Source organism: Equus caballus, chromosome 6 (assembly GCF_041296265.1).
Source record: "Equus caballus isolate H_3958 breed thoroughbred chromosome 6, TB-T2T, whole genome shotgun sequence".
Classification (NCBI taxonomy): Eukaryota; Metazoa; Chordata; class Mammalia; order Perissodactyla; family Equidae; genus Equus; species Equus caballus.
The window spans coordinates 83224070-83247474 of record NC_091689.1 but is presented as its reverse complement, the minus strand read 5'-3'; the positions used below and the strand labels follow the sequence as shown (position 1 = coordinate 83247474).

At 54.0% G+C, this 23405-nt stretch overlaps 2 protein-coding genes across 2 annotated transcripts; both read right to left on the bottom strand.

Annotated features, from left to right (window-relative positions):
• Positions 1–5766: 5766 nt before the first annotated feature.
• Positions 5767–15281, bottom strand: SOAT2 (sterol O-acyltransferase 2). The gene is made up of 15 exons (XM_001916571.6): positions 15078–15281; positions 14531–14586; positions 13870–14006; positions 13509–13568; positions 13071–13178; positions 11317–11593; positions 10837–10906; positions 10197–10281; positions 9668–9713; positions 9311–9440; positions 8239–8336; positions 7743–7841; positions 7097–7232; positions 6429–6574; positions 5767–6225 (listed from the first exon to the last, which is right to left on the bottom strand). The coding sequence occupies exons 1-15, from the start codon at positions 15151–15153 to the stop codon at positions 6175–6177; spliced, it is 1575 nt and encodes a 524-aa protein (XP_001916606.2). The 5' UTR covers positions 15154–15281; the 3' UTR covers positions 5767–6174.
• A 1277-nt stretch (positions 15282–16558) lies between these two features.
• IGFBP6 (insulin like growth factor binding protein 6) lies at positions 16559–20238 on the bottom strand. Its single transcript, NM_001308604.1, has 4 exons — positions 19870–20238; positions 17808–17947; positions 17509–17628; positions 16559–16702 (listed from the first exon to the last, which is right to left on the bottom strand). Exons 1-4 carry the CDS (start codon positions 20198–20200, stop codon positions 16580–16582), a joined length of 714 nt encoding a protein of 237 aa, NP_001295533.1. The 5' UTR covers positions 20201–20238; the 3' UTR covers positions 16559–16579.
• Positions 20239–23405: the final 3167 nt, after the last annotated feature.

The window sequence follows — 23405 nt, the reverse complement described above, 5'->3', positions numbered from 1 at the left end:
GGGAGCTGCACCTTTGCAGACCCATGATTATCACAAAGATGAATGGAGGTGAGAAAGCAGCAACAGTGAGCACAGACCACTCTTTCCAGAAGTTTGGTTATGACGGGAAGCTGAGAAGTGGGACAGCTTGATGAGGATGTGGGGTGAAGAGAGGAAGAGTCAGAGATGAGACATAGCAGAGGAGCACATCTGGATGCTGATGGGAGCAATTTGGTAGAGAGGAGGAAGGACGAGATGGTACCCGGAGTTCATCCAAGGCACTAAGTGTCTGCAGTGGTGAGAGGAGAGAGGATGGCTTTGATGTGAAGAGGGCTAATTCCTCCAGTTGACAGGAAGGAATTGGAACAGAGGAGAGCTGAGGGAGGTATGTGTTAGGGGTGGGGTGGGGGGATCTGTGGACTTGGAGATGGATGATGGGAGGAGAGAGAAAAAATGAAATTGTTCTTTTGGAGAGTGGGAAGGGAGTCCTCCAGATAAACAGTAGGAACGTTGGACACTGCTGAAATGCCCATTTGAGGTCTATGCTCTGGAATAGTGGAGTGTGTGTTATGGGAGGGGGGCTCCAAACAATAGAGCAAGGGAGGAGTAAAGTGGGAGGCAGGAGCTCCGAACAGCTGGGGTGAGGTGTTACGGAGGCCACAGGCCCTGGGCCAGCACAGATTAGGGAGGGGACCACAGAGGAGTGGAGTGGGTGTTCTATGGGGTCCTGGACAGGCAAGGAGATTTGGAGGAAAGACTGGACAAAATCAAAGGGATGAAGGAAAGGCGTTTGAAGCAAGAGAGTGGGCGGACAGTTAGGGGGCTGCATGGGGCAGTGGCCAGGAGACCCTAGACAGGAAGACAAGAGGGCTCCTCGCCCAGGAGGAGAACTGCGCTGGGTGGGCCGGTGGCCCCAGAGCCCTCCCTGCCTCACAAGTGCAGCCCCACTCCAGGTGCTTCCCACCCCACGTCCCCGCCCACTTGGGGAGCCTAGAGACAGGGCCCGGGCAGCTGTGCTGCCAACCTCTGGGTGCAAGGGTAAAACAAGGGTGCTGCAGGGTGAATGGGGTCCTGAGCCTGGACAAAGGAGGCGCTTTCCAGTCTGACTCACCTCTACTCCTCCTCAGCTCCTCAGCATCCTGCCCGGGGCACCTTGGACCCTCTGCCAGCACCCCGGTCTCAGACCAGAAGTCAGGGCAGCCAAGCACCCACGAAGGCTTTAGTGGAAGAAGTGGTCCTGGGGGGAGCCCAGCTGTGTACAAGCCTCAGTACTATGAACAAGTTGAAAAACCCAATGTAAAAGGAGGAGACGATACCTCCCTGACATTGACTAATCTCCTTACCATAAAAAAGGTATAATTTTGAAGAAGGAAGAGGGCTTGGTTTGATGTATCCTAATGTAGTGGTTCTCAAAGTTTGATTCCTAGACCAGCAGCATCAACATTCCTTAGGAACTGATTAGCAATGCAAATTATCAGGCCCTACCCCAGACCTAATGAGTCAGAAACTCCGGGGTTGGGGCGGGGGTGGGGGTGGGGGGGGGGGTTTAACCATCTGTATTAATGGGCCCTGTGGGTGATTCTAATGCACACTTAAGTTTGAGGACCACTCTTCGAAGGGAATTCCCGCTCCCAACTCCAAACACCTGCCTCTCCTTAGCCTATCGCTGCTGGGGCCAGGAGGCAGGGTGTGCAAGTGAAGGCTTGAACTCGGGGTTAGTAAAAGGAAGGGCTGATGTGGAGACCTGGTGAGGAACTTCCTCCTTCTCACCACGAAGGAGCCTGGAGACCAGCTCTGGGGAGCCCCTGGGCAGAGGGCAGAGGTCAGGACCGTGGGGATACCGGAAGAGTATGACTCAGGGGGCCTTGGCCCTCCAGGGATGAGGTCATTATAGCTGGTTTTCCTGCCTACAGACAGCATAGGAACCACTGAAGAGGCATATGACAGCTTAAGAAAATATTAGGAGCACTTAAAGAGATTTGAGTAGTATACCAAGAAAATACTTTCTAGAACTAAAAAACATTATTTTCAACAAAAAAGAGTCAGTATCTGTATTGGAAGAAAGAAGTCGGGTCACTGCCGAGACACAAATTAGTGGCTTGGAAGAACAAGTGGAAAAAATATTTCAAAGCACAGAGCAAATAATACGAAGAGATGGAAATAATGAGGAAAATATGAGACTTGGAGAATAGATCCAGTAGTCCTAACACTCAAATATATTTCAAAGGAAAGAAAAGGCGTAGATGGAGGAGAAGCAATAATTTAAAAATAGAAGAATATTTTGCCAACCTGAAGAAAGATCTGAGCTTGTAGACTGAAGGGGCAGAGGAAGATACAAAAAGAAAGGACATCCATTTAAGTGTGAAACTCCTGAATGCCAAGATTAAAGAAAAACATTTTCAAGTTCTAAACATAAAGAGCAAGTTATCGACAAAGGGAAAAGAATCCGATTGGCACAGGACTTTTCATGTGCAGGACTGGAAGCTAAAAGAGGGAATACTGAGAGAAAAGGATGGCTGCCCAGGAATTTCACACACAGCTGGGGAAGCATTCACTTGTCAGCGCAACAGAAAGATATTTGGGGATCTAGGAGATTCTGAGAGTGTATCAATCCCATATTTCACTGGAGGAAATTACTCAAGAAAAATTTGATTAGAGAACAGAGAAGTTAAGATGGAGAAGAGAAGGGCTGGCCTGGTGGCGCAGTGGTTAATTTTGCACCTTCTGCTTCAGCGTCCTGGGGTTCGCCGGTTCGGATCCTGGGTGTGGACATGGCACTGCTTGGCAAGCCATGCTGTGGAAGGCATCCCACATATAAAGTAGAGGAAGATGGGCATGGATGCCAGCTCAGGGCCAGTCTCCCTCAGCAAAAAGAGGAGGATTAGAGGCAGATGTTAGCTCAGGGCTAATCTTCCTCAAAAAAAAAAAAAAAAGGAATGAATGTACTAACATGAATGAATCTAAAAATAATTATGCTGAATGGAAGAAGTCAGATAGAAAAGAGCACATGCTATATTGTTCCATTTATATAAAATTCTGGAAACTGCAAACTCATCTGATGTACCAGAAAGCAGATAAGTGATTGCCCAGGGGATGGTGCGATGGGGGCGGGGATGGACACAAGGGAGAGATTATAAATGAACATGAGGAAACTTTCAGGGTGACTGATATATTCATTATGTTGATCGTGGTGATGGTTTTGCAGGTGTATGCCTATTCAAAACTTATTGAAGTGTACACTTTAAATACATGCAGCTTATATATTACTTATATGTCAATAAAACTGTCAAAATTTATTATTCGATAACTAGGTTATATATAAACATACATGGTCAAATTCATTTTTTAAAAGAACGATTGAGGGCCAGCCCTGTGGCCTAGTAGTTAAGTTTGGCACGCTTTGCTTTGGCCGCCAGAGTTCAGTTCCTGGGTGTGGACATACACCTCTCACTGGCGGCCATGATGTGGTGGCGACCTACATACAAAATGGAGGAAGATTGGCACAGATGTTAGCTCAGGGCAAATCTTCTTCAGGAAAAAAAAAAATCACAGTCATTTCTATGATTGTGCAAATACCTGATACACACCCTTGTTACATGATAAGCCTAACTGAAGTCTAAGTTATCCAAGCTCTTTGAGCTTGTTGATGATACAAACATCAGACATCATGTGTTCCTTTATCCCCTCAAGGCCATAAGGAAGAGGCCAACAGTGATTTCTTTTTAAAAAAAGTATCAAAGGATCTTAAACTTTATATGAAGAACATGTGCCCAAGAATATCAATGAAAAAAAGAAAATTAGTGAAGGGGGATTCACCATACCAGATATTGGAACATCTTCTAAAGCTACTGTAATTAAACACTATGGCATTGGGCTAAAAATAGATCAGTGGATAGAATATAGAACCTTGAATAGATGTCAATATATATGAGACCTATTTTTAGGCAAAGAACTTCTATAAAGGTGGAGATGTGTCATCATAAATGAGTCCAAACCGCCTCAAGGGCATTATGCTAAGTGAAATGCGTCAGATAGAGAAGGACAAATACTGGATGTTCTCACTTAGATGCAGAATCTAGAAAAGCCAAACTCATAGAAATAGAGCAGAATGGTGGTTGCCAGAGGCTGGCAGGGAAGGGAAATGGGGAGATGTTGGTCAAAGGGGACGAATTCCCAGCTGTAAGATGAGTAAGTCCTGGGGATGCAACGCACAGCATGGCGGTTACACTTAATACTGTGTTCTATCCGTGAACGCTGTTGAGAGAGCAGATTGTCAACGTCATCACCACGCACACACAAACGGTAACTATGTGAGGGATGGAGCTGGGAACTGACCTTATTGTGGTGATCACTTTGCAATATATACATGTATCAAATCATCACATGGCACACCTTAAACTTCATAGACGTCAATAAGATCTCAATAAACCTGGAAAAAAAATTTGCCCAAATCCATAGAAAATGCAACACCAAGGGGGAACCCTAAGGTAAATTAGGGACCTTGGGTAATAATGATGTGTCCATGTAGGTTCATGAGTCGTAACAAGTGCACCACTAGGGTGGGGATGTTGAGAATGGGGGAGGTTTTGTACATGTGTGGGGGTAGGGGGTATATGGGAAATCTCTGGATTTTCACTCAATTTTGTGGTGAATCTAAAACTGCTCTAAACAATAAAGTCTATTAAAAGTAGATAACATATTAAATAAAAATGGTTGGTACACATAGGAAAATATATTCAATTTTTAAAGTAGTGATCATAATGCAAAATAAAGAAAATAGACATAATTTTCTGCTTATCAGATTGGCAAAAATAAATAAGTTGACAAAACCTTGTATCGACAAGGGGGCGGGGAAATGGCAATATCATACACTGTAAATTCATAGGAACTTTCTAGATGGAAGTTTGGCAATGTGCACAAAATTTGGAGTAATACCACCCAATGTTCCAATAATTCTGCTTCTAGAAAATTCCCTCAGGAAAATGCACAAAGATGTGTATATGTACACAAAGAAGCTTATCACAGAATTGTTTATAAGAGCAAAATATTGGAAACAATTGAAATGTATGTAATTAGTTATGTAAATTATAGTATAGACATGGAATGTAATATCATGCAGTAATTAAAAATGATGAAATAGATCTATATTATTGACATGAAAAGATATCCAATCATACTGTTAACATGTAAAAAAAAAAAAAGATCCCCCATCTCAGGGTCCCACCGTAGGGATCCTGGTTTGTTTGGTCCTCAGTCCGCCTGGGGCTAATGTTCCCCCTTTCCTGATCCCGGTGTCTCCCCAGCACCACGTTAGGTGGGGGACCCATGTAGGGAGCACAGAGATGACCCTCCCCTTGGAGTGACCACATAGTCTGGTTTCTGGAATGGTTCTGAATAAGAATACTTGGACCTTCTGTCCCCGTACATCAGGACACTCCTAAATTTAACGTCCATTTTCTAGCTGTGGAGACTGAGGCCCCCCCCCCAGGTCTGCTGAAGGAGAGGAGGCCTGCTGTGTGCCCTGTCCAAATGTCCCAGAGGCTGCCAGGAGCAGAAGGATTCAAGGGGTGTGGAAATGTGAGCTGAAGAAGGAGTAGAAGTGGAAGGAGGGGGGTGAGGCCAGGTTTTGGGGAGAGGTGGGTGGCACAGAAAAGGCAAGGCAGGATGTCACCCAAGACCCTAAGCCCCTCCTGCCACAAAGTCTTACCTCTGCAGACACAACTCTTCAGTTATGTCTGTGAAAAGAGGGCCTTCGACAAATGATGAATGAATGAATGAACAAATGAATGAATAAAAAGAGACAAAGAGTTTATTATTATATTGGAAGGAGGATAAAGAAAGAAACAAACACTTCTCAGAACTTGGTGGCCCCATTTTCTGTAAATCACCCCACATTCACCCAATCTGTATGGTCCTTCAAGTCTCCCCAAGTCCGGACAGCCATGGGGTGGAGAGGGCCCTGGGCCCACTCCATGGGGATGGGGGCTCAAGAGCCACCACTGCTCTGGGTCTGTGCTCAGCTGCCCACAGGTCCACAGACCTCAGTCTCTAGAGCTCGCTGGTGGGGTCATGCATGCCAGGCCTCCTTGACTCAGAGTGAGGTCTGGGAGCGCAGAGAGAGGAGCCCTGGTCCCAGGCTTTGCAGGCAGAGAAGAACTTGGTGGTATCATCGGGGCAGTGAGGGTGCCCTGACCTCTAGGTATGGCAGGACCAAGATCGAGGTATCATCAGCCCCCAGAAGGTTGTCTGTGCCAAAGAAGGGTGAGTTGTGAAATAATTCCCTCCCAGTACCAACCCTGAGCATCCAGGACATGGGTACCCATCACCCTCAAACCAGGTCCTGGCCCCTGACCAAGGCTGTTGAATTGGGCAACAATAGGGGGCTAGCTTTGGGAAGGGCAAGCATGTCCTCTTGGGTGGGGAGCGGAGTGAGGGTCATGGTCCCTTACCTGGGCCGGGGGGCAGTGCCGCTGTGCATACCACTCCTGGCAGTACAGGCTAACCTGGATGCCCAGGCCCAGAAAGAGGATGGTCCACATTAGCACGTTCCATGCCGGGCCCGTGTGCCGGTCATGCATCGTGAAGTTCAGCAGCCCTGGTGCAAGAGGAAAGCTTGTCACCCCAGCTCCAGACACCTGTGCCTTCTCTCCTTGGCTGCCCTACCATCCCAGGGCACTGGGAAGAGACGGAACAGGAAGGCACCATTGGGGTGCCTAGAAACCCAGGGAGGTCTCAAGTGGCTCCTGTAAAACCAGGATTCCTCAGTTTACAGTTTAATACCCTGGATCTCATACTGAACCACCGAACCCCACACCAGTCTTCACCCTTCTGTCTCCTTCTAAGGGTGCCCTGCTCAGATGCTCCTCTCCAATCAGACATCTTCTCCCACATCCCCCAGGATACCCCTTACTGCTTCCCGATGCTGCTCCGCTCCCTGTTCCCAAGTCTGTCCCACCCCAACTCTCACAACCCTCATGCCTCTCCCCAGAAGGCATGCACATCCCCTTCTGTCTTGGGTGTGTGGCCTCCCCCATCAGTCTGGAATCTCCAGGAGCAGGAGCCCAGGCCTCCTCCCTCTGGATGGCTCCCCCTCCAGTGGCACAGAGGCCAAGCTCACCTCCAAAGACAAGGAAGAGCATCAGGATGACGGGGTAGAAGAACCCCAAGACAAAGCAGAAGATGTACTCATGGACCACTGCAGAGACCAGGAACACGCCCAGCATGGCCATCCTTCGGGCCCGGCCTCCGAGCAGCTGGCAGGGCCAGAGGGAGGCAGGTGGAGTGAGTCTCTCAGAGACTCCTCCGCAAAGAGCTCCCTCGCAAAGGAAGCCAGGAGGGTGTGTGGGGGAATGGAAGGAATATGGGATTTGGGGTCAGAAGGGCTGACATCAATCTTATTTAAGGGCATTTTATTAGCCCATTAGGCCTTAGATGGAATTTTGAAAAGGGGCATAATAATACTTATTTCTCAGGGTTACTGTGCAGATTAAATGCATGTGAAAACTCTTGAGAACTGAAATTGCTATATGCATGTTCCTTAGAAGGCTAAGAAGGGGAGAAATGCCCCATGGAGGGAGTGGAGTTAAGGGTAAGGGAGGAAGTTAGATCATAAGAAGGCTTTTCCACCCATTGGGTAGGGTAGAATGGAGGCAGACGGAAGTCAAGGGGGCCCCTCAGTCTGGAAAGGGTGCAGAGGGAGGGAAGGAGAGGCTGTCCCAGAGAGGCTCCTTAATGGGAGCTGAGGGGGTCCGCAGAGCCCGTACCCGCAGCCCATCCTGATATATGTAGCTGTACAGCCAGTCGTGGACCACCACGTTCCACGTGCGGTAGTAGTTGGAGAAGGACGTAGAGTTCCACCAGTCCTGGGACAGGGATGGGGTCAGGGTTGGGGGAAGGAGGGAAGCATCAAGGTACTGGCTCTTCCCAGGCCCCAGCCCTCCCCCCTGTTCCCTGCACCCTGTCCCATGCTCTCCCACAAAGGCTGGCGAGCACTGCCCCCCGCTCCCTCTGGGGAGCTGGGGTCCCTCCTTCCTACTCCCCCGCTCAGGAGAAGATTCCTGAGTACCATCCACACAAAGGCAGCTAGCCCGGTGATCAGGAGGTGGAGGGTTGGCATAACTACACCCAGAGGAGCACATTTCTCCTTGCGGGAGAATGATAGCACAGCTGAAGCGACACCCAACACAGTCACCATCCTCCCCCAGTTCCTCTCCGGCCCTCCTGCATCCAACTCCCAAACGGCCCAGGTCCAGGCCCCACCCGGTAGAACATCCTGTCTCCAAACCGTAGCATCTCCGCGAAGGCGTTGAGCCAGCAGTGGAGGAAGGCAAAGAAAATGAGCAGCAGCATGAAGACGCCTGGCAAATAGGGACAAGGGGCTGCAGGTCAGACTGGCCCACCAGGAACCCCCAGGAAACTCTGAGGAGCCCTCGCCTAGCACCCAGGGCCCCACCTCTTACCAATTATTTATTAGTCATTTACTAATTCATTAATTCATCCATTTGCTCACAAAATCCATGCCAGATGTTGGGGATACAGAGATGAATCTCAAAGCCCCTGGCCATTGGGAGTTCACAGAGAGGTTGGAGAGAGAGAGAGGAGAGAGAGAAAGGCAGAGATGGAGACAGAGAGACATGTTCAACCACACATCAAGCGCAAATGTATTGGGAGCTAAGCATGGTGGCCATTGATATGCTTGGGAGTGCAGAGCAAGGGGTGGGTCATCGTGATGGATGGATAAAAAGGAAGGCTTCCTAGAGGAGGGAGCATTTCAGCCACGGGCCTCCAAGAAGAAACTGGATTTCACAGCTGGGAAATGGGGAAACGGCGGTCCAAGCTGAGGGACCAGTATGAGCAAAGGCCCGGAGGCATGGAAATGCACGCCTTTCAAGGAACAGCTGAGCTGCACTAGGATGAGAACTCCCGTTAATAGGCTAGGGCTTTGTGGGACGGGTCCTTGAATGCCAGGCCAAGGGTTCGACTCTTATCTGGAGATGCCAGCGATGGGGCGCCACCAGAGTTTTTGAAAGAGGGTAGGGAATGATTAATCTGTAGGAGGGCAGCTCATCTGGGCAGCAAGATCAGGGGCGGAGGGGAGAGCAAGCATTTGGGTGGTAGGGAGACAGGAGGCTGATGTGGAGAGGGGAGAAGATAGCAACCTGAACTGAGTCCCTGACAGCGAGCAGTGATAGGAGGGCACAGATGTGAGGGGAGATTCAGAGGGAGAACGTGTTGAAACTGACTGAAGGTAAAGAGAGGCGACAGAGGAGGGGGTCCCCACTAAGCCTACCAAGGGTGCAGCCTTCTTGAGTCCTGCCTTTAGTGGGCGTACCTGGCAACATGGCATGCATGATAGAGAGCACCAGGGCACGGGTGCTGAAGGGTTCCTGGCTCATGTTGGCAAAGACAGGAACACAGAGGCGGCCCAGGATGAAGCAGGCAGAGAGGACGCAGCCCAGGGCCTGGGGAGGGAGTGGGAGACAGAGAACATGGGGCGGCGGACACGGAACTTGGCCATAACTTTGGCAGCTGTCCCTTCCCTCTGGAATGGGACTCTGGCCCAGCATCTGCGTCTTCTCTTAGCACCACCCTCTGACCTCCTCCCCGGGCGTTCCCCACCTCACTCCCATTAATGCCCTGCAGCCACCGTGACTCACAGGTGATCCACCCTTCCACCCCATCTTCTGACCTGCGCGAAGTTCTTGGCCACATAATTCCACCTGACGTTGGGGGTCCTGCAGTGGCAATGGGGTTACATGTTTCTCGTCCCCTGCGCAGGCCTGGCACAGCTTCCAGCCCCTCTCTCCACAGCGCCCTCCATTGCCCAGGCCTGGGCGGATTTTCTGGGGAGGTGGGGATCTAGAACACTGCCCCTTCCATAACAGAGATGGCAAATGGATTTTCAGCTTGGGTATCAACTAAAGTGACCAACCATCTGGAGTTTGCTCCGGACTGAGGCGTGTCCTAGAACTTAAGCTTTTCAGTGCTGAAACCGGGACAGCCCCGGGCAAACCTTGACAGTTGGTCACCCTCCTGTCACCATGGGCTGGGCAAGGAGGAGGGGTAATCCACCTGCCACTTATTTCCCATGTTTATGATGGGATGCTTCCTGGGAAAGTGGCCAGTGTCTGGTGAGAGACTGGGGACCTCAGGGAGGAGAGGAGGAGGTGCACCCCATGATGGGTCTGGGCATTTGGGGAAGGGGTGCCGGGTCTTACCTGGGGTAAGTCTCCCTGTAGATGAGCGTGGGGCAGAAGAGGAAGTAGAGGTAGCTGGAGAAACTGGGGGCCCGGATCCCCTCGCCTGGGGAGGAGTGAGAGGGGTCCATCAGAGAAGGGGGAAGGCAGAGGCAGCGGGTGGCTGGGGAAGGGCGGTGGGACGGGGGGTGGAGAGCTGGAGGGGGCAGAGGTGCGGTTGCGGGGGGAGAGGGGCTGGATGTTGGGGCTGGAGGTGGGGGGGTGAGACCGGGCAGGAGCTGAACCCGCTCTCTAACGCCCCTCTTTGCTTCCATTCCAGGCACCCCATCTCCTGGTGCAGGACCTGCTAGGGCCCAAGCTTCCTTTGGGCCCACAAGTTCCACCGCCCATTCTCCCTCTCTTTCTGTTTTGACTTCCTAACATAAGGTTCTCATGCCCTGGGTCTTTCCAGGCTAGAACTGGAGATAGGAAAGTGCCAGAACTTCTGGGCAACAGAAGTGCCTCTCTCAGAGGTGAGCCCAGGGAAAGCCTCATGTCTAATGCCCCCAGAGCCCCGCTGGAGGCCAGAGCTGTGCCCAGTGGGGAACATGGGCTTAGGAATTCAGAGCTTCTATGAGGATTCTGCAACTGAGTTCACAGCTTGGTAAGCCGAAGACCTCACCTCCTCTGGCACAAAGGGTCCCAGGCACAGCCTCTCTCAGGAAGGAGTAGCTTTTCATCAGGAACCTGACCTGACATGGAGTGGAAGGGAGGTTAAGTTGCTGTGTAGCTTTGCGCAAATCACTTAACCTCTCTGTGCTTTCGTTTACGGGAGAGAAGTTGGCAGATTGTAAAACCTGTATGGGCAGAGCCTATATTTTATCTTTTTGTCGGATTGCCTTGCAGCCTAACACGATGGCAGCTGTGATGAATCGAGGGTAAAGCGCTACAGGAAAGGCCAGGCTGGAGCCCCCACCCAACAAACCCCTTGTGACTCTGTGGAGTCCGATTCTATTTGCAAAGCAGCGCTCGTTTCGTTTACATTTCCTTGGAGCCTGCTGGTTAGCTCAAAGCCCTCACAACGGACTCTGGCCCCAGTGACCGGCTCCTCCCCCGCCAATCCTATATCGAACGCCCTCCCTCACAGGGGCACCCCCATCACCTGCTCAAAGACCAGGACGCAGCGGGAGGCCGGCGGGAGCTGATAGTCCACGGCCACATGGACCGGGAGGATGCCGAGCACCGCAGTGTGGGCAGCCAGCAGCAGGCAGCCCAGCCCCACCCCGAGCGTCCAGGCCCCTCCGACCTGGGGCCTGGCCCACAGCCGCAGGGCATGGTAGGGCGCCAGCAGAGTGGACAGGAACATGGGGAGCCAGGTCATCAGCGCCAAGGGCAGCTGTCCGAAGCTGAAGATCAGTAGGTCAGACTCCAGCATCAGCCTTGGAGTGGGGAAGGGGGACAAAGTCGACAAATGTGTACTCATCCTGGTCCCTCCCCTGCAGTCAGAGCTCTTGGAAGTGAAACTGAGGCATCCCGTGAAGGTGGTGAGCTCGGGTCTCTGGAGGTGTTCAAGGTGGCACCTCTGCCAGCACAGGTGTGGCCCGAGGAGACTCAACCATGGGACGGGTTTGCTTCCAAGGACTTCAGAGCCCTCTGTGAATGTCAGGTGTGGCAGAAGGGCTCAGTGCTGGCTATGGCACAGGTGTTAGGGTACCAGGTATTTAGAATGGAATTTCGAAACGATTTTCGATCGTTTTCTTTCGGAGCGTCAGTAGCTGTAGACTGGAGTTACTAGAAAGCAGGTTGTTGCATGTTCTGTTTGCTTAGCTGAGAGTGTATGGTTTGCAACGGTGAAGAAATGGAAACAACTGCCCATTAGTAAAGGACCAAATGAACAAACCTGGCACCTCCAGACTCTGCGGTCACTAGAAACAATGTAATTCAATGTAGAAACAATGGGCTGACATGGAAAGATCTCCAAGACGGGTTGTTAGGGAGTGAAAACAAAACAATAGGTACAGTGAGTATCTTATTTGTGTAACCTCCCCCCCCCCCCCAAGACAGCTCCTTGGCTCTTCTGTACATGTGCATGGAAAATGCTCTGGAGGAAAGTTCTCAAAACTGTTAAAAATGATACCTCTCGGGAGCATCTGGGATTGAGGAGGGTGGCCAAGGAGGACTGTCACTTTACGTGTATTTGAACTTTTTACTGAGATTTGATCCTTGTGATACTCCTATAATTAACAACCATTTTACCAAAAGGAAGTGCTGTTGCTAAGCTGCAGAGCCTTGGTCCTCTTCCTTTTACTGCTTCCTAAGCCCTACTTAGGGTGAGGGGGTGGCGTGCAAATACAGACCCCCAGGGTGTACAGCCCTCTGAGGCTTGTCCCCCCAGTGGGGATGCTCTGTGGGGGAAACAACCCACCAAGGCACTTGCGTGTGTGTTTGTCTTCCCCACAAGACTGAGAGGGCCTCCCAGACAGAGATGGGGTCTGCCCTTCATCTCTCACTCTCCAGGGCTGGTACTTAGGAGGTGCTCAGTGGAGGTTACTTGAATTGAACAGCACTGACTCGGAAAGGAGTGTGTGAGAGCAGTGAGGTGTAAAATGTGCATGTGTGTGTGCACACACGTCTATCTGCCTCAGGACAAGGTTCCAGTTGAGCAGTCTTTGAGGAGAGGTGTAGTGTCCCCAGAGCGGCTGATCCCAGGAGGACGGACCAAGGGCCATCCAAGGCTGTGGAAGGAAGAAGTCTAAGAGAGCGTTTAGGTGGGGAGGTTGCTGGAAGCAACGCTGATGCATGTCCAATAATCAGAGGGGGCACCTCTGCTCTCTCAGGCCAGTGGCAGGCGGAATACTGGGGACCGGGGTTCTGATCTGACCTGTGTGCCCATCCCTGGCGGGAGGGGGGGCCTACCTGCCCTCATCGATGAAGTCAATGGCCAGGGTGTTGATGATGAAGACACACAGGCCGGCGATGAACACGTGGTAGATGGTACGGAAATGCTGCACCTCCATAAGCTCGCTGGAGGGACAGGGAGCCCGAATGTCAGTGTGGAGGGTCCTCAAGGTCGTGTGGACAAGCTCAGGCACTGTACACATGTGCAGATGGGGCCCAGTGATTGATAACTTCCAGCTAAGGGCACAGAAGTCCACAACTCTTTCCAGAGCAGAGACTTCTTATCTTGGTGGCTTTTCTTTCACTTTCAGGGCACGTGGGGAAATTGAACTTGGAAACCCTCTCCAAGTTCTCCCCCAAGCTACCTAGAGCCTGGGGATGAGAAATGAAGTGTCCTGGACCCCCAGCCTACGCCCTTTCTTTCCCTCCCATCCCCCGTCTTCTCCCCTGACTTACTCAAGCAGGGACTTGCGGATGACGAAAACTTTCCTTTTCTCCAAGGCTGGCTCCCGGGTCCTGAATTGAGACAGTTGTCTGAATCAGGACCCAAAGGAAGGAGGCAATGGGCAGAGGGCAGGTCATGGTTAGGGCCAGAGGACAGGACCAGGTGGAAGGTCAGGGCCAGGGCAGAGCAAGACCCAGCAGTGGAGAGCAGTGTCAGGAAGGCAGAGGCCATGAGGGGAGAAGAGGAAAGGCTGAAGTTGAGGTCATGCCAATGCTGGCAAAGAGTGCATGAGGTCATGTTTATGGCTCACGATCCTTGTGTTGGAGGAGCCCACTCCAGCCATTCCCCAGCCGCCTGGCTCCTCAGACTCACTTGCTCAAGGAATCTGGAGGAATGGAGGACAGAGGTCTGCCTTGGGGAGGGTAGGATTGTATGGCCTCCCACATGGCCCGATCCAGCAGCTCCAGCAGCTGGCCCTGCGCTTGCTCCAGCAACTGTGTCTTCACAGCCTACGGGACAGAGCAGGGCAGGTCCCACTGTCCCTCCGTCCAGTCAGCCATCTCCCACTCACCAAACTTACTGAGCTTCTCTCCGTGCCAGGCACACTGCTAAGTGCTCTGGAGAGAAAGATGAACAAGCACGGTTCCTGCTCAGAGGTCCCCCAAGGTATCTTGCTCTGGCTTCCGAGGGCAGCAGTGAGGGTCAACGAATGACAGCAGGAGTGACACTTCCAGTCCCTGCGTCTGAATCTCAACCACCTTGTCATCTCAGATCCTACTGTCTTCTCCCTGACCCCAGCCTTCCCTCTCCTGACCTCTAGCCCCACTAACAGAAGACTATTCACTGGCTGAGTTTTGGCCCCTTCCCTGATGACCTGTGTTTCAAACCCCTTTATCTTAACCATTACCTCTAACGTGATCCGAAGGGTTTGAACTACGAACAGATTGTCTTTATCACCAAACCGGTCCTCACTGCTACCTCTCTCCACTCCAGGACCTGTCCATCTTGACCTCTGACCTCTGACATCCCTTACCTCCATATGTCGGGTCCATTGCACCAAGTCCGAGCCTCTGTGCGTTTCAGTGTTTCCTAGGAGGAGGGGGTCAAAGGGCACACTCAAGGGGAAGGAGTCAGGGTTCTGCTGCCCTTTGTAAACCCAGGGGCATCCTCTGTCCAGGAAGCGCTTTCTGTATACTCAGCAGCCTCTCTGCCCTCACCGGTCCACATCTAGTATCATGGGTGGGACAGTCAGAGGGGAAGTTATCTTTGCAGGGGGTGAGGAGGCCATTCGCAAGCAGGGAGCCTGATGACATTACTGGAAATGGTACCTAAGGAACAGGAAGCTACTCTGTTCATCCTCTGGGGTTAGAGTCAGAACGATAAGACAGGGTCACAGCTCTGAATATCCCTTTCCTCCTGCCTCTCCCAGCCGGGCAGTTAGGGGCAGAGGCTAGCATCTGCCTTCCCTGGCCTCTGGGACAGCAGGAAGGGTTGAAGGTAGCCAGCAGGAACCCCCTCTCGACAGTGCGTCCTCACCCCCAACCCCACCTGAGCTCTCTGCACTCCCCGAGGGGGCTCACCTTCTCCGGCGGGTGGGTCCTCCTGCTCTCCCCTCTGCCCTTCTCTCTTCCGTGGTCGGGCCGCCCTTGGCTTCATGATGGGAGTCTTGACTGGGTAGCAGGCCGAGTTGAGTGTTCCTTCCCTTCCTTCACAGCCTGGCCTGCCGGAGCTCTTATCTCACTCAGTTCATCTGCTAAGACTAAAGTCCATTCAGGAGGAGGGGTTATAGGTTATCTGATGTGGGGGGCAGCGCTGCTTCTCAGCTACAGGCTCAGCTCTGCTGGCTGTGCCGAGCTGGGTGCAACCCCCCAGCAGCTCAGCCACCACCCAGATGCCCAGCCCCCAGCGTGCTCTCCTTCCTGCAGGCATGGTGGCAATACATCGGTGCACATCATGGGCAGGTGCACCTCATCACCTAGCATGACCTGCCTTCAGTCTGTTTCCCAGCACGCTGAAGGTGGGGAGGAGTCAGAAACATCTCCAGGTGTCAGTGCGCTTAGCTGCCTTAGATCATGAGATAAGGGGTGTGAGGGAACCTCCTCAACTTGAAAGTATTACAAGCATGTGACTAATATTCTGATGGGGTTGCACCTGTGACAGCTGTGGCCCCTCCAGGAAGTGCTAGGTGCCAGGACCCCTGAACCTCAGCTCATCCCTACCGTCACTTAGGTTAGCAGGTAGACAGAAAAGAGGCAAAACAAATACTTATTCAGCATCTAAGGAATTCGGGGCATTGTCATATAATGTTACATACGGAAGAACCAGGTTTAAGTCCTCCCGATACCATTTATCCGCCGTGTAATTTCAGGCAAGTGACCCAAATATTTTAAACCACAGTTTCCTCCTCTGGAACACAGGGGCAAAAGTCCCTACCTCATGAGGTTATTGTAAAAACAAAAGGAGGTAGTCCAGGTAAGGGAACATGATCCCGGTCCAGCTCGGGGGAGGAGCTCGGTACATAATTTTCTTCCCTTTTTAATAGGATGTAACAGAAGAGCTTTGAGAGTTCCTCTTTGTTGGGTTCCTGCTGGGGATTAACTATTAATCCTTCCTCGCCCCTGTGTCCAAAGGTCAGTGTTAGACCTCAGACCAAGGCCATGGCCTCAGTGTCTCCCCCGCATCTCCCGCCCCCCACTCCCTGGTAGGCAGCTGGGTGAGGCTTGAAACCTCTGCGCATTGGCTGTCTCCTTCGTCCCAAGTGCAGTGGGAAGGACGGAGGGTCGTTGACAGGAAAGGAGAGCGGGGTGGGAAAGGGGGTAGAGAGGAGGGCCAAGGGTCGCAGAAGTATGACACGTGGACACAAAGACGTAGGCCAGAGTCCCCCCAGCACAACTTTATTAACGACTCAAGCCAACACCAACAATCTTTCCATGTGCGAGGTCCTGGGGTGAGGGGGACAATGGGTCAGGGCCTGAAGGTGGAATGTGGGGCTCAGGGCCCCTGAGTTACTCATCACTCAGCAAATGACCCAAGAGGACAGCCCCAGGCTTCTGCCGGTGGCCCTGCAGCCCCCCACCCAGCCTTAGCCACTGCTCCCAGCAGGGCAGGGGGAGCCTCCATCGCCATCCGGGGACCCGGGCAGGGGCTGGCCCATCCGATCCACACACCAGCAGGGTCCTCGGCGCTGCCCCTGGGAGGAGCGACACTGGGGAGAGAGGCATACGGTCAGGGGGCGCCACTGAGGCTCTGGCCAGAGAGACAGAAGGGGCCTGGGGTTGGGGACAGACCGGCTGGCTGGGATGGGTTGACTCCTGAGTCTGAGTATGCAGAAACATCTGAGAGAGCCCGCAGGGTTCCCTTCCCTCACTTCTCCCCATCTCTACCCCCTGAATTGTGCCCATTCCTCTAGGCCAGAACGGCGGTTCTTAAAGTGTGGTTCCCAAACCAACAGCATCCACAATACTAGCGAGCCCGTTAGAAATGCAAATTCTCAGGGGGCCAGCCCAGTGGCTTAGTGGTTAAGTTCTCCAGCTCTGGTGGCCTGGGGGTGTGCAGGCCTGGATCCCAGGTGCAGACCTAGCACCTTTTGTCAGGCCACGCTGTGGCAGCATCCCACATAAACTAGAGGAAGACTGGCACAGATGTTAGCTCAACGACAATCTCCCTCAAGCAAAAAAAGAGGAAGATTGGCAACAGATGTTAGCTGAGGGCCAATCTTCCTCACAAACACACATAGTAACAAAATGCAAATTCTCAGGCTGTGTGTGGGGCTCAGCCTTCTCGGTGATTCCCACGCGCCTCACATTTGTGAACCCCTGGGTTAGTCATTCTTTAGGCAGGCTAACTCCCCTACTACCGTGTGTGGTTGTTCTTCTCTATGTTTCTGTGGACCCTAAGGTTGGGAGATCCTTAAAGGCAGGGCAGTGTCTGATTTATGCAACTTTGTGAGCCCCCCACCCATGAGACCATCCTGGGACTGATGGACCAAGGGGAGGAGAAGAGTGGCCGCACCTGCCGCTTCCGGTAGAAGCCCCGATGGTCACAGTTCGGCACGTAGAGGGTGTGAGACCCTCGGTAGACCTCCGTCTGGAGCTGCTGCAGCACTGAGTCCAGATGTCTGCGGCACGGGCCCTGGGGAAGCAAGAGCGGGCAGCTCAGAACTGCCCCAGCCGAGCTCCTCGCACAGCCAGCTGGCCCCACCAGCCAAGCTCCCAGGATTGACGTGGGAGACTTCTCCAAGCCCAGGGGAGCAGTCCAGATGGGAGTCTCAGGGCTCCCCCCACCCCGCTCCCTGCCAGCCCCAAACGTACCATCTCCGTGTCTTGGACACCCCCAGGATTGGGCCGGCCAGGAGTGGTAGAGGTCCCCGGATTTCTCTGTTGGTCTCTGCGGTTCACATCCTGTGTGCGAGTGGTCCCTGCTTGGGGTTTACCCTCCTTAGGATTCTCCCCTGCAGCCACAAGAGGAATGGGGGAGGAAGAGGCCAGAAATCAGCCAGATGTCAAAGACCAGAGCCAAGTGGAAAAGAGCCTTGCTCACCTCTACCCCCTGAGGTGGGAGGAAGAGAGGGGCTATGGGAGTAGTAGATATCAGGGGGTTAGAACCTGGCTCCACTGTTACTTTCTCCTGGCCTCAGTTTCCTTCTGTGATAAATGGTGAGACTTCCCTTACATCAAGGCTTATAAGGGAGAAGCACTTTGGAAAGCAAAAATGGAGAATACAAATACAGTGGGAGGCGTTCCGCTTGAGGTGAAAAGCCTTGGCTATTCCACCAGAGGCCAGCAGGGGGTGCACCAAGCCAGGGAGACGCAGCACAGGAGCAAAGGATGTGGGAGGGGGTCAGCAGGGACCCAAGTGGAATGTGTGTCCCCGCTGTGACCCTGCTGTGACTCAGCCCACTCCTCCAGGCCTGAGACGTGGTTACTTTTGGGGCACTGCAGTGGGGGCCTCTCCCTCAACCCAGCTCAACCCCAGTGGTCCCAGGAGCATGTGCGATGCAGCCCTTAACCAGGATGGGTGGAGGGCAGGTTGCAAAGGTGCAGGGACTGACCGGCTTCCAACCTCAGGCTGCTCCTGGCTCTGGAGAAAGTTTCACACTTGGTGTCTGGGGGCCTGGGGAGAGCTCAGGATGGGAGGGGGTGAGGAAATGAGTCAGGGCGTGAGGGCGATGACAAGGCAGGGAAGGGTGCATGCACTGCTAGGAATTTGCCCCAGCTGTAAAATGAGATGCTGTGACCCCTGAAAGGATTGTCTCTCCCTCTCCATGCCCAAAGACAAGCTCTGCTCAGGCCCCCAGTCCTCAAACCTAGACAGTTGCTCTAGTGACATCTGCCCATTACTTGCAACCTAAGAGCCATTTCCTCTGCAATCCTGAGTTTGAGCTCTCTTCCTCCACCCTCCTCAGACCTTGCTCCTCATTCCCTCCAAGCAGCACCCTGCCATGACCGTGCTCCCACTGCCTCCCGACGCACCCAGACCACCCCTCCTAGGAGGACCCCTAGCAGCCTGGATCCAGGCATTTGGGACTGAAAGAAACTCCACTTACTTCCCCATCCCTTCCCATGGAAGAGACCAGGAGCTCAGATGCCCTTGGGCGGGGGGCTGTTTGCAGTTCCTGCCCTCCTCATCTCTCTGCTGGCCCCCATCTTTTGGATTGGATTCTGACTCACTTTTGTCCCACCCACCCAGTGACTCAGCCTTCTATTCTCTTCCCTGGGGTAGGGTGGGGTGGGTAGAGGGTTCTGAGCCGATTTAAATCATAACCCTGATTTGGCAGATTCCTTCTTTTCCCACCTCTATGCCCCCCTCCCCTGGGGCCCCCAGCGCCTGCCTTCTGATCCTAGCCTAGTCTGAAACAACTCTGGGTTTGGGGCATCTTCTGTTCTAGATCCCATGTTCAGGTGCTTTGGACATGCTGATAGTAAGAGGAAAGGAGGAGCTATTTCTCAGTGTGTGCAGGATTTGGGAATCTGGGGTTCCCTTCCCTCTTTCTCCCAGTGGAAGCTGGGAACAGCATCTGGGACCTTTCTCCAGCTTGGGGGTCTAGGGCTGAAGGAGCTGGGCCGTTGTGGCATATGGTGTGGCCCTAAATTCCTCCATCGCACACCCCCCCTTTCCCCTCAAGAGAAAATAAATAGAAGAGGCAAAAAAGGTTGAGGCTTCATCCCCGGGGCCCCTAGCCACACCCTGCCTTCTAGCTGCTCCCCGTACTTGCCCCTTCACCCCTCAAATGTGCCCCCCGGGGTTGGGGAGAAGGAAGCGTCCATGGCGGGACCCAGAGGCGTGTAGGCGGCCGGCGTCCTTCTCCGCAGCACCCAGCCTGCGGAGACGCGGGTCTCACGTGGGCGGGGCGGGGGCGGGGCGCGGACTCACCCGAGGGCGCGCGCGCCCGGCGGCAGCGGCCCCGGCCCAGCAGCAGCGCCCGCAGAGGCGCCTCGTCTTCCTCGGGCGGCTGGCACTGCAGTCCCGGGGCGCAGTTAGGAGTGTAGACCCCGCACTGCTGCCCCTCCTTCCTGAAACAGCCCCCAGCCTCCGCACAGCCCTCCGCCGGCGGCCCCCCATCCTCCTCCTCCACGCAGGCCCCTGGACAACCCGCCTGCACCCCCTGCCCGCAGCCTGGGCAGCGGGCCAAGGCGCCTCCTGCGCGGGCAGCGAGCAGCAGAGTTAGCAGCAGCAGCGACGGCAGCAGCCTGTGGGGTGTCATGGTCAGGATTTTTGCCCGGTCCGCTCCTCCTAGAGCAGTCGTAGCGCAGCTGCCGCCCGCCGCCGCCCCTCTGCCTTAAGTAGCCGCCGGTCAGGGGCCGGGCCCTTTAAGAGCCAGGTGAAGGGGGAGGAGGGAGAAGGCTGGGGCATTCCCCAAACTGGGTGGGACTGGAGAGGGCCCCCCCTCCCAAGTTGGGTCCTCCCCACTCTTTTCTCCCCCCCTCCCGTCTCAGTTTCTGTTTACTTCCCGAATTACTCTGACTTTTCTTGCTTTGTTCCCGGGAATCTCGCCCGGAATTTGGGAGCTGGACAGCTGGCTGGAGGGCCTGGAGGGTGGGGAGGGGAGAAGGAGAGGACGGGATTGGGACGAAGGGGAAAAGCTGGAATCCAGTTCGTGTATATGTGTGGAGGGGTGAAGGGGACGCGGGGACGCGAGTGGGCAGTGAGAAGATGGCGATCTACAAGTGGCCAGAGAAGGGATGGCGTGGGGGGTTATGAGAGGGAGGTGGGCGAATGGAAAGAGAGAAAGGGCCGGATGATGGCTGATGGGGTCTTGGGAGAACCGGCTGCTGACGGGAGACAATAAGCCGAGGGAAAGGAGAGGAAGGGAAACCAGGAGAGGCAAGGGGTACTCTGGAGATGAGCCTGCGGGGGAAACGGGTAGGGCGACTGGGCTAGGAAGATAGAGAGGTTGGGGGTGGGGCAAGGGGTGAGGCGGGGAAAGGCGGGGAGGCACACCTTGAAGGAACTGTCGGAAGCCCTAGCATTGTGGTGGGGCCATGTGAGTCCGGAAGGATTGCAGAGGGCCAAGTGTGCAAGGGTGAGAACTGGCTGAACACCTGGGAGGGAGGGACAGGGGGAACTGGCCAGTCGAAATTGGTGGCGTGGGGGGGGGTGGGCAAGAGTTAGAAGAACCCATACTTTGGGTGCTCTTGGGGACAGTGGCCAGAGAGCCAGACCTTCATCCAGGTCAGTGCACCCCTCCATCCCTTTCCTTTCCGAGAACCTGTCTGCCACCTCCCAATATCATCGGTTGGGATTCCTCAGGCTGTGCTATGCCCAGGGGACGTTGGACATGACTGGTCTGGGCGTTTCTATCTGCCTGCTCACTGGCCTTCACTCCACTGGTCTGTCTACCCCACCACCCTGCTCCAGGCGGTCCCCGCCCAGCCCCCGTGCTCCTAGCTGAGCCTTCCTTCCTAGAGGGAGAAGGACCGTTTCCACTGGCAACACACACCCGCCCAGCTCCGGGTTATGCAACAATGGCCATCTCATTCTTTCCTAAAACAAGGACTCTGGGCAGTGACTAAATTTAAATTCTGGGTCCCCAAGCCAGAATGTCGGCAAGGGCTTCCTGAATTTTTAGGTAAATACGAAATAAAAAGAACTTCACTCTCAGCACCGCCCCTCAGGGCTACCCTGGGGCCCTAGGACACGCATTTGGGGAGCAGTGTCTTCCAGTGGCCCGGAGACACCGATGCAGATTGGGGCAGCCCTCCTCCACTCTGCAGAGGCTCTGTGACCTCCTGTCCCAAGCTCTGACTCCGGGATGGAGAGCTCTGTCCTGTCCCCAAAGCCTTGTCCCTATTTATTTTGCCCTGCACGTGGTTCTAGCTAGGGCTTTTCTCCTGGGCTCCACCTTGTGCCCCCTCACTAAGATGGAAAGGCCTGTGGGCAGTGGGGATGGGGAAGAAGGTAGTGCTCCCCACAGGACCCTGGGGTGGCTTTTTTTTTTTTTTGTAAGATTTTATTTTTTTCCTTTTTCTCCCCAAAGCCCCCCAGTACATAGTTGTATATTCTTCGTTGTGGGTCCTTCTAGTTGTGGCATGTGGGACGCTGCCTCAGCGTGGTCTGATGAGCAGTGCCATGTCCGCGCCCAGGATTCGAACCGACGAAACACTGGGCTGCCTGCAGCAGAGCGCGTGAAATTAACCACTCGGCCACGGGGCCAGCCCCCCTGGGGTGGCTTTTTAAATATGTTTGTGCCCCTCTGTTGTTGGTTATTTTGCAGAAAAGCCCTATACTCTGCTATCCTCTCACACCCACCACTGCCCTCTTCAATACTCCCTTCTCAAACTCCCCCTTCTCCACTCCCACATCAGCACCACCACCCCTACAGATCTCCCACTGCCCAGCTTGGTCCCTCCCTGCAGTTTAAGCGGGGTTCCACAGTCCAGTACCCCCCTCCCAGCGCCGTACTTCCTTTCTCCCCACCCCTCCCGCGTGGATGTCTGGAGCTGTGTGTTGTGAGTGCCGGGTCCAGCCAGGCTGTTTTTTGCAGACCGAGGCTCTTGGACTCTGCTTTTCCTCCCTCTGGGATGCCCTTCACCTCAGTGCCCAGAGCAGGGATCTGAACCATGTGGTGATTGCTCAGGATGGAGTGTGGGCCAAGGTGCAAATCCCTGGGACTCTGCCTGGCCTCTGTGAGAGGGTCTGCTGAAAGCTTCTGCCAGGGCTGTGGAAAGGCTAACCAGCTTGGGCTGTTCCTTCCCTTCCCGTGAATAACCTCCAGTGGGCTTCCTCCTCTTCTTGCACGTTGCTCTCTGTTCTCCTGATCCCTTCTGCTCTGCATCTCTCACGCCCAGCCTGTCCCTCCAAATCCATGGCACCCCTGGGTGCTGACTTCCTGTTAAGAACAAGGGGTGAAGGAGGCAGCCTGCCTGGACCCTGGACTCTTTGAGTCTGAGGAAAGACAAGTGGTGGCACAGTCCACGACAGAAAGCCCCCGAGAGGAGGACCAGTGACCGCATCATGACATTGCCTAAGTCTGCTGTGGGCCTGATGGGAATTGTGATAAACTCAGCTGGTCTCCAGTCTCCGGTTTCTGCCATCTGTCCCCCACGCACACTCCCAGGTGGGCCTGCTGAGTCCCAGGGCTGCTCCTGTGACTCTCTCCTCCTCAAAGGGCCTCAGTGGCACCCCGGGTCCCCACTCCTCACCCCCATGGAACCCGTGCTCCACCTGGCATTCATGGCCATAGGGGCAAGGGCCCTGGAAGCACACTCTGATCTAGCCAGCTGGTTGGATCATCTTCCCCAGAGCCCCCTGGCCGTGTCCCATCTCTGGGCCTGAACTGAGATTGGGGGAAGTGAAGGTGTAGCATAAGTGGGGCTCAGAGGTCATTTCTTCCCCTGGACTCCAAGCTTTCAGCTCACAGGACTAAACCCTCCCCACGTGCCCCTCACCACAAACCAAATTCTGCCACC

Coding starts and splice junctions, on each gene's coding strand:
- SOAT2 (XM_001916571.6), bottom strand. CDS start 15,153: ATGAAGCCAAGGGCGGCCCGACCACGGAAGAGAGAAGGGCAGAGGGGA. Junction 9,441..9,667: donor TGGCCAAGAACTTCGCGCAG/GTCAGAAGATGG, acceptor CTCCCTCCCCAG/GCCCTGGGCTGCGTCCTCTC. Junction 6,575..7,096: donor GCTCTTCCTTGTCTTTGGAG/GTGAGCTTGGCC, acceptor CTCTTGCACCAG/GGCTGCTGAACTTCACGATG.
- IGFBP6 (NM_001308604.1), bottom strand. CDS start 20,200: ATGACACCCCACAGGCTGCTGCCGTCGCTGCTGCTGCTAACTCTGCTG. Junction 17,948..19,869: donor CCGGGCGCGCGCGCCCTCGG/GTGAGTCCGCGC, acceptor TTGTGGCTGCAG/GGGAGAATCCTAAGGAGGGT. Junction 16,703..17,508: donor GCTTCTACCGGAAGCGGCAG/GTGCGGCCACTC, acceptor CTCTCTCCCCAG/TGTCGCTCCTCCCAGGGGCA.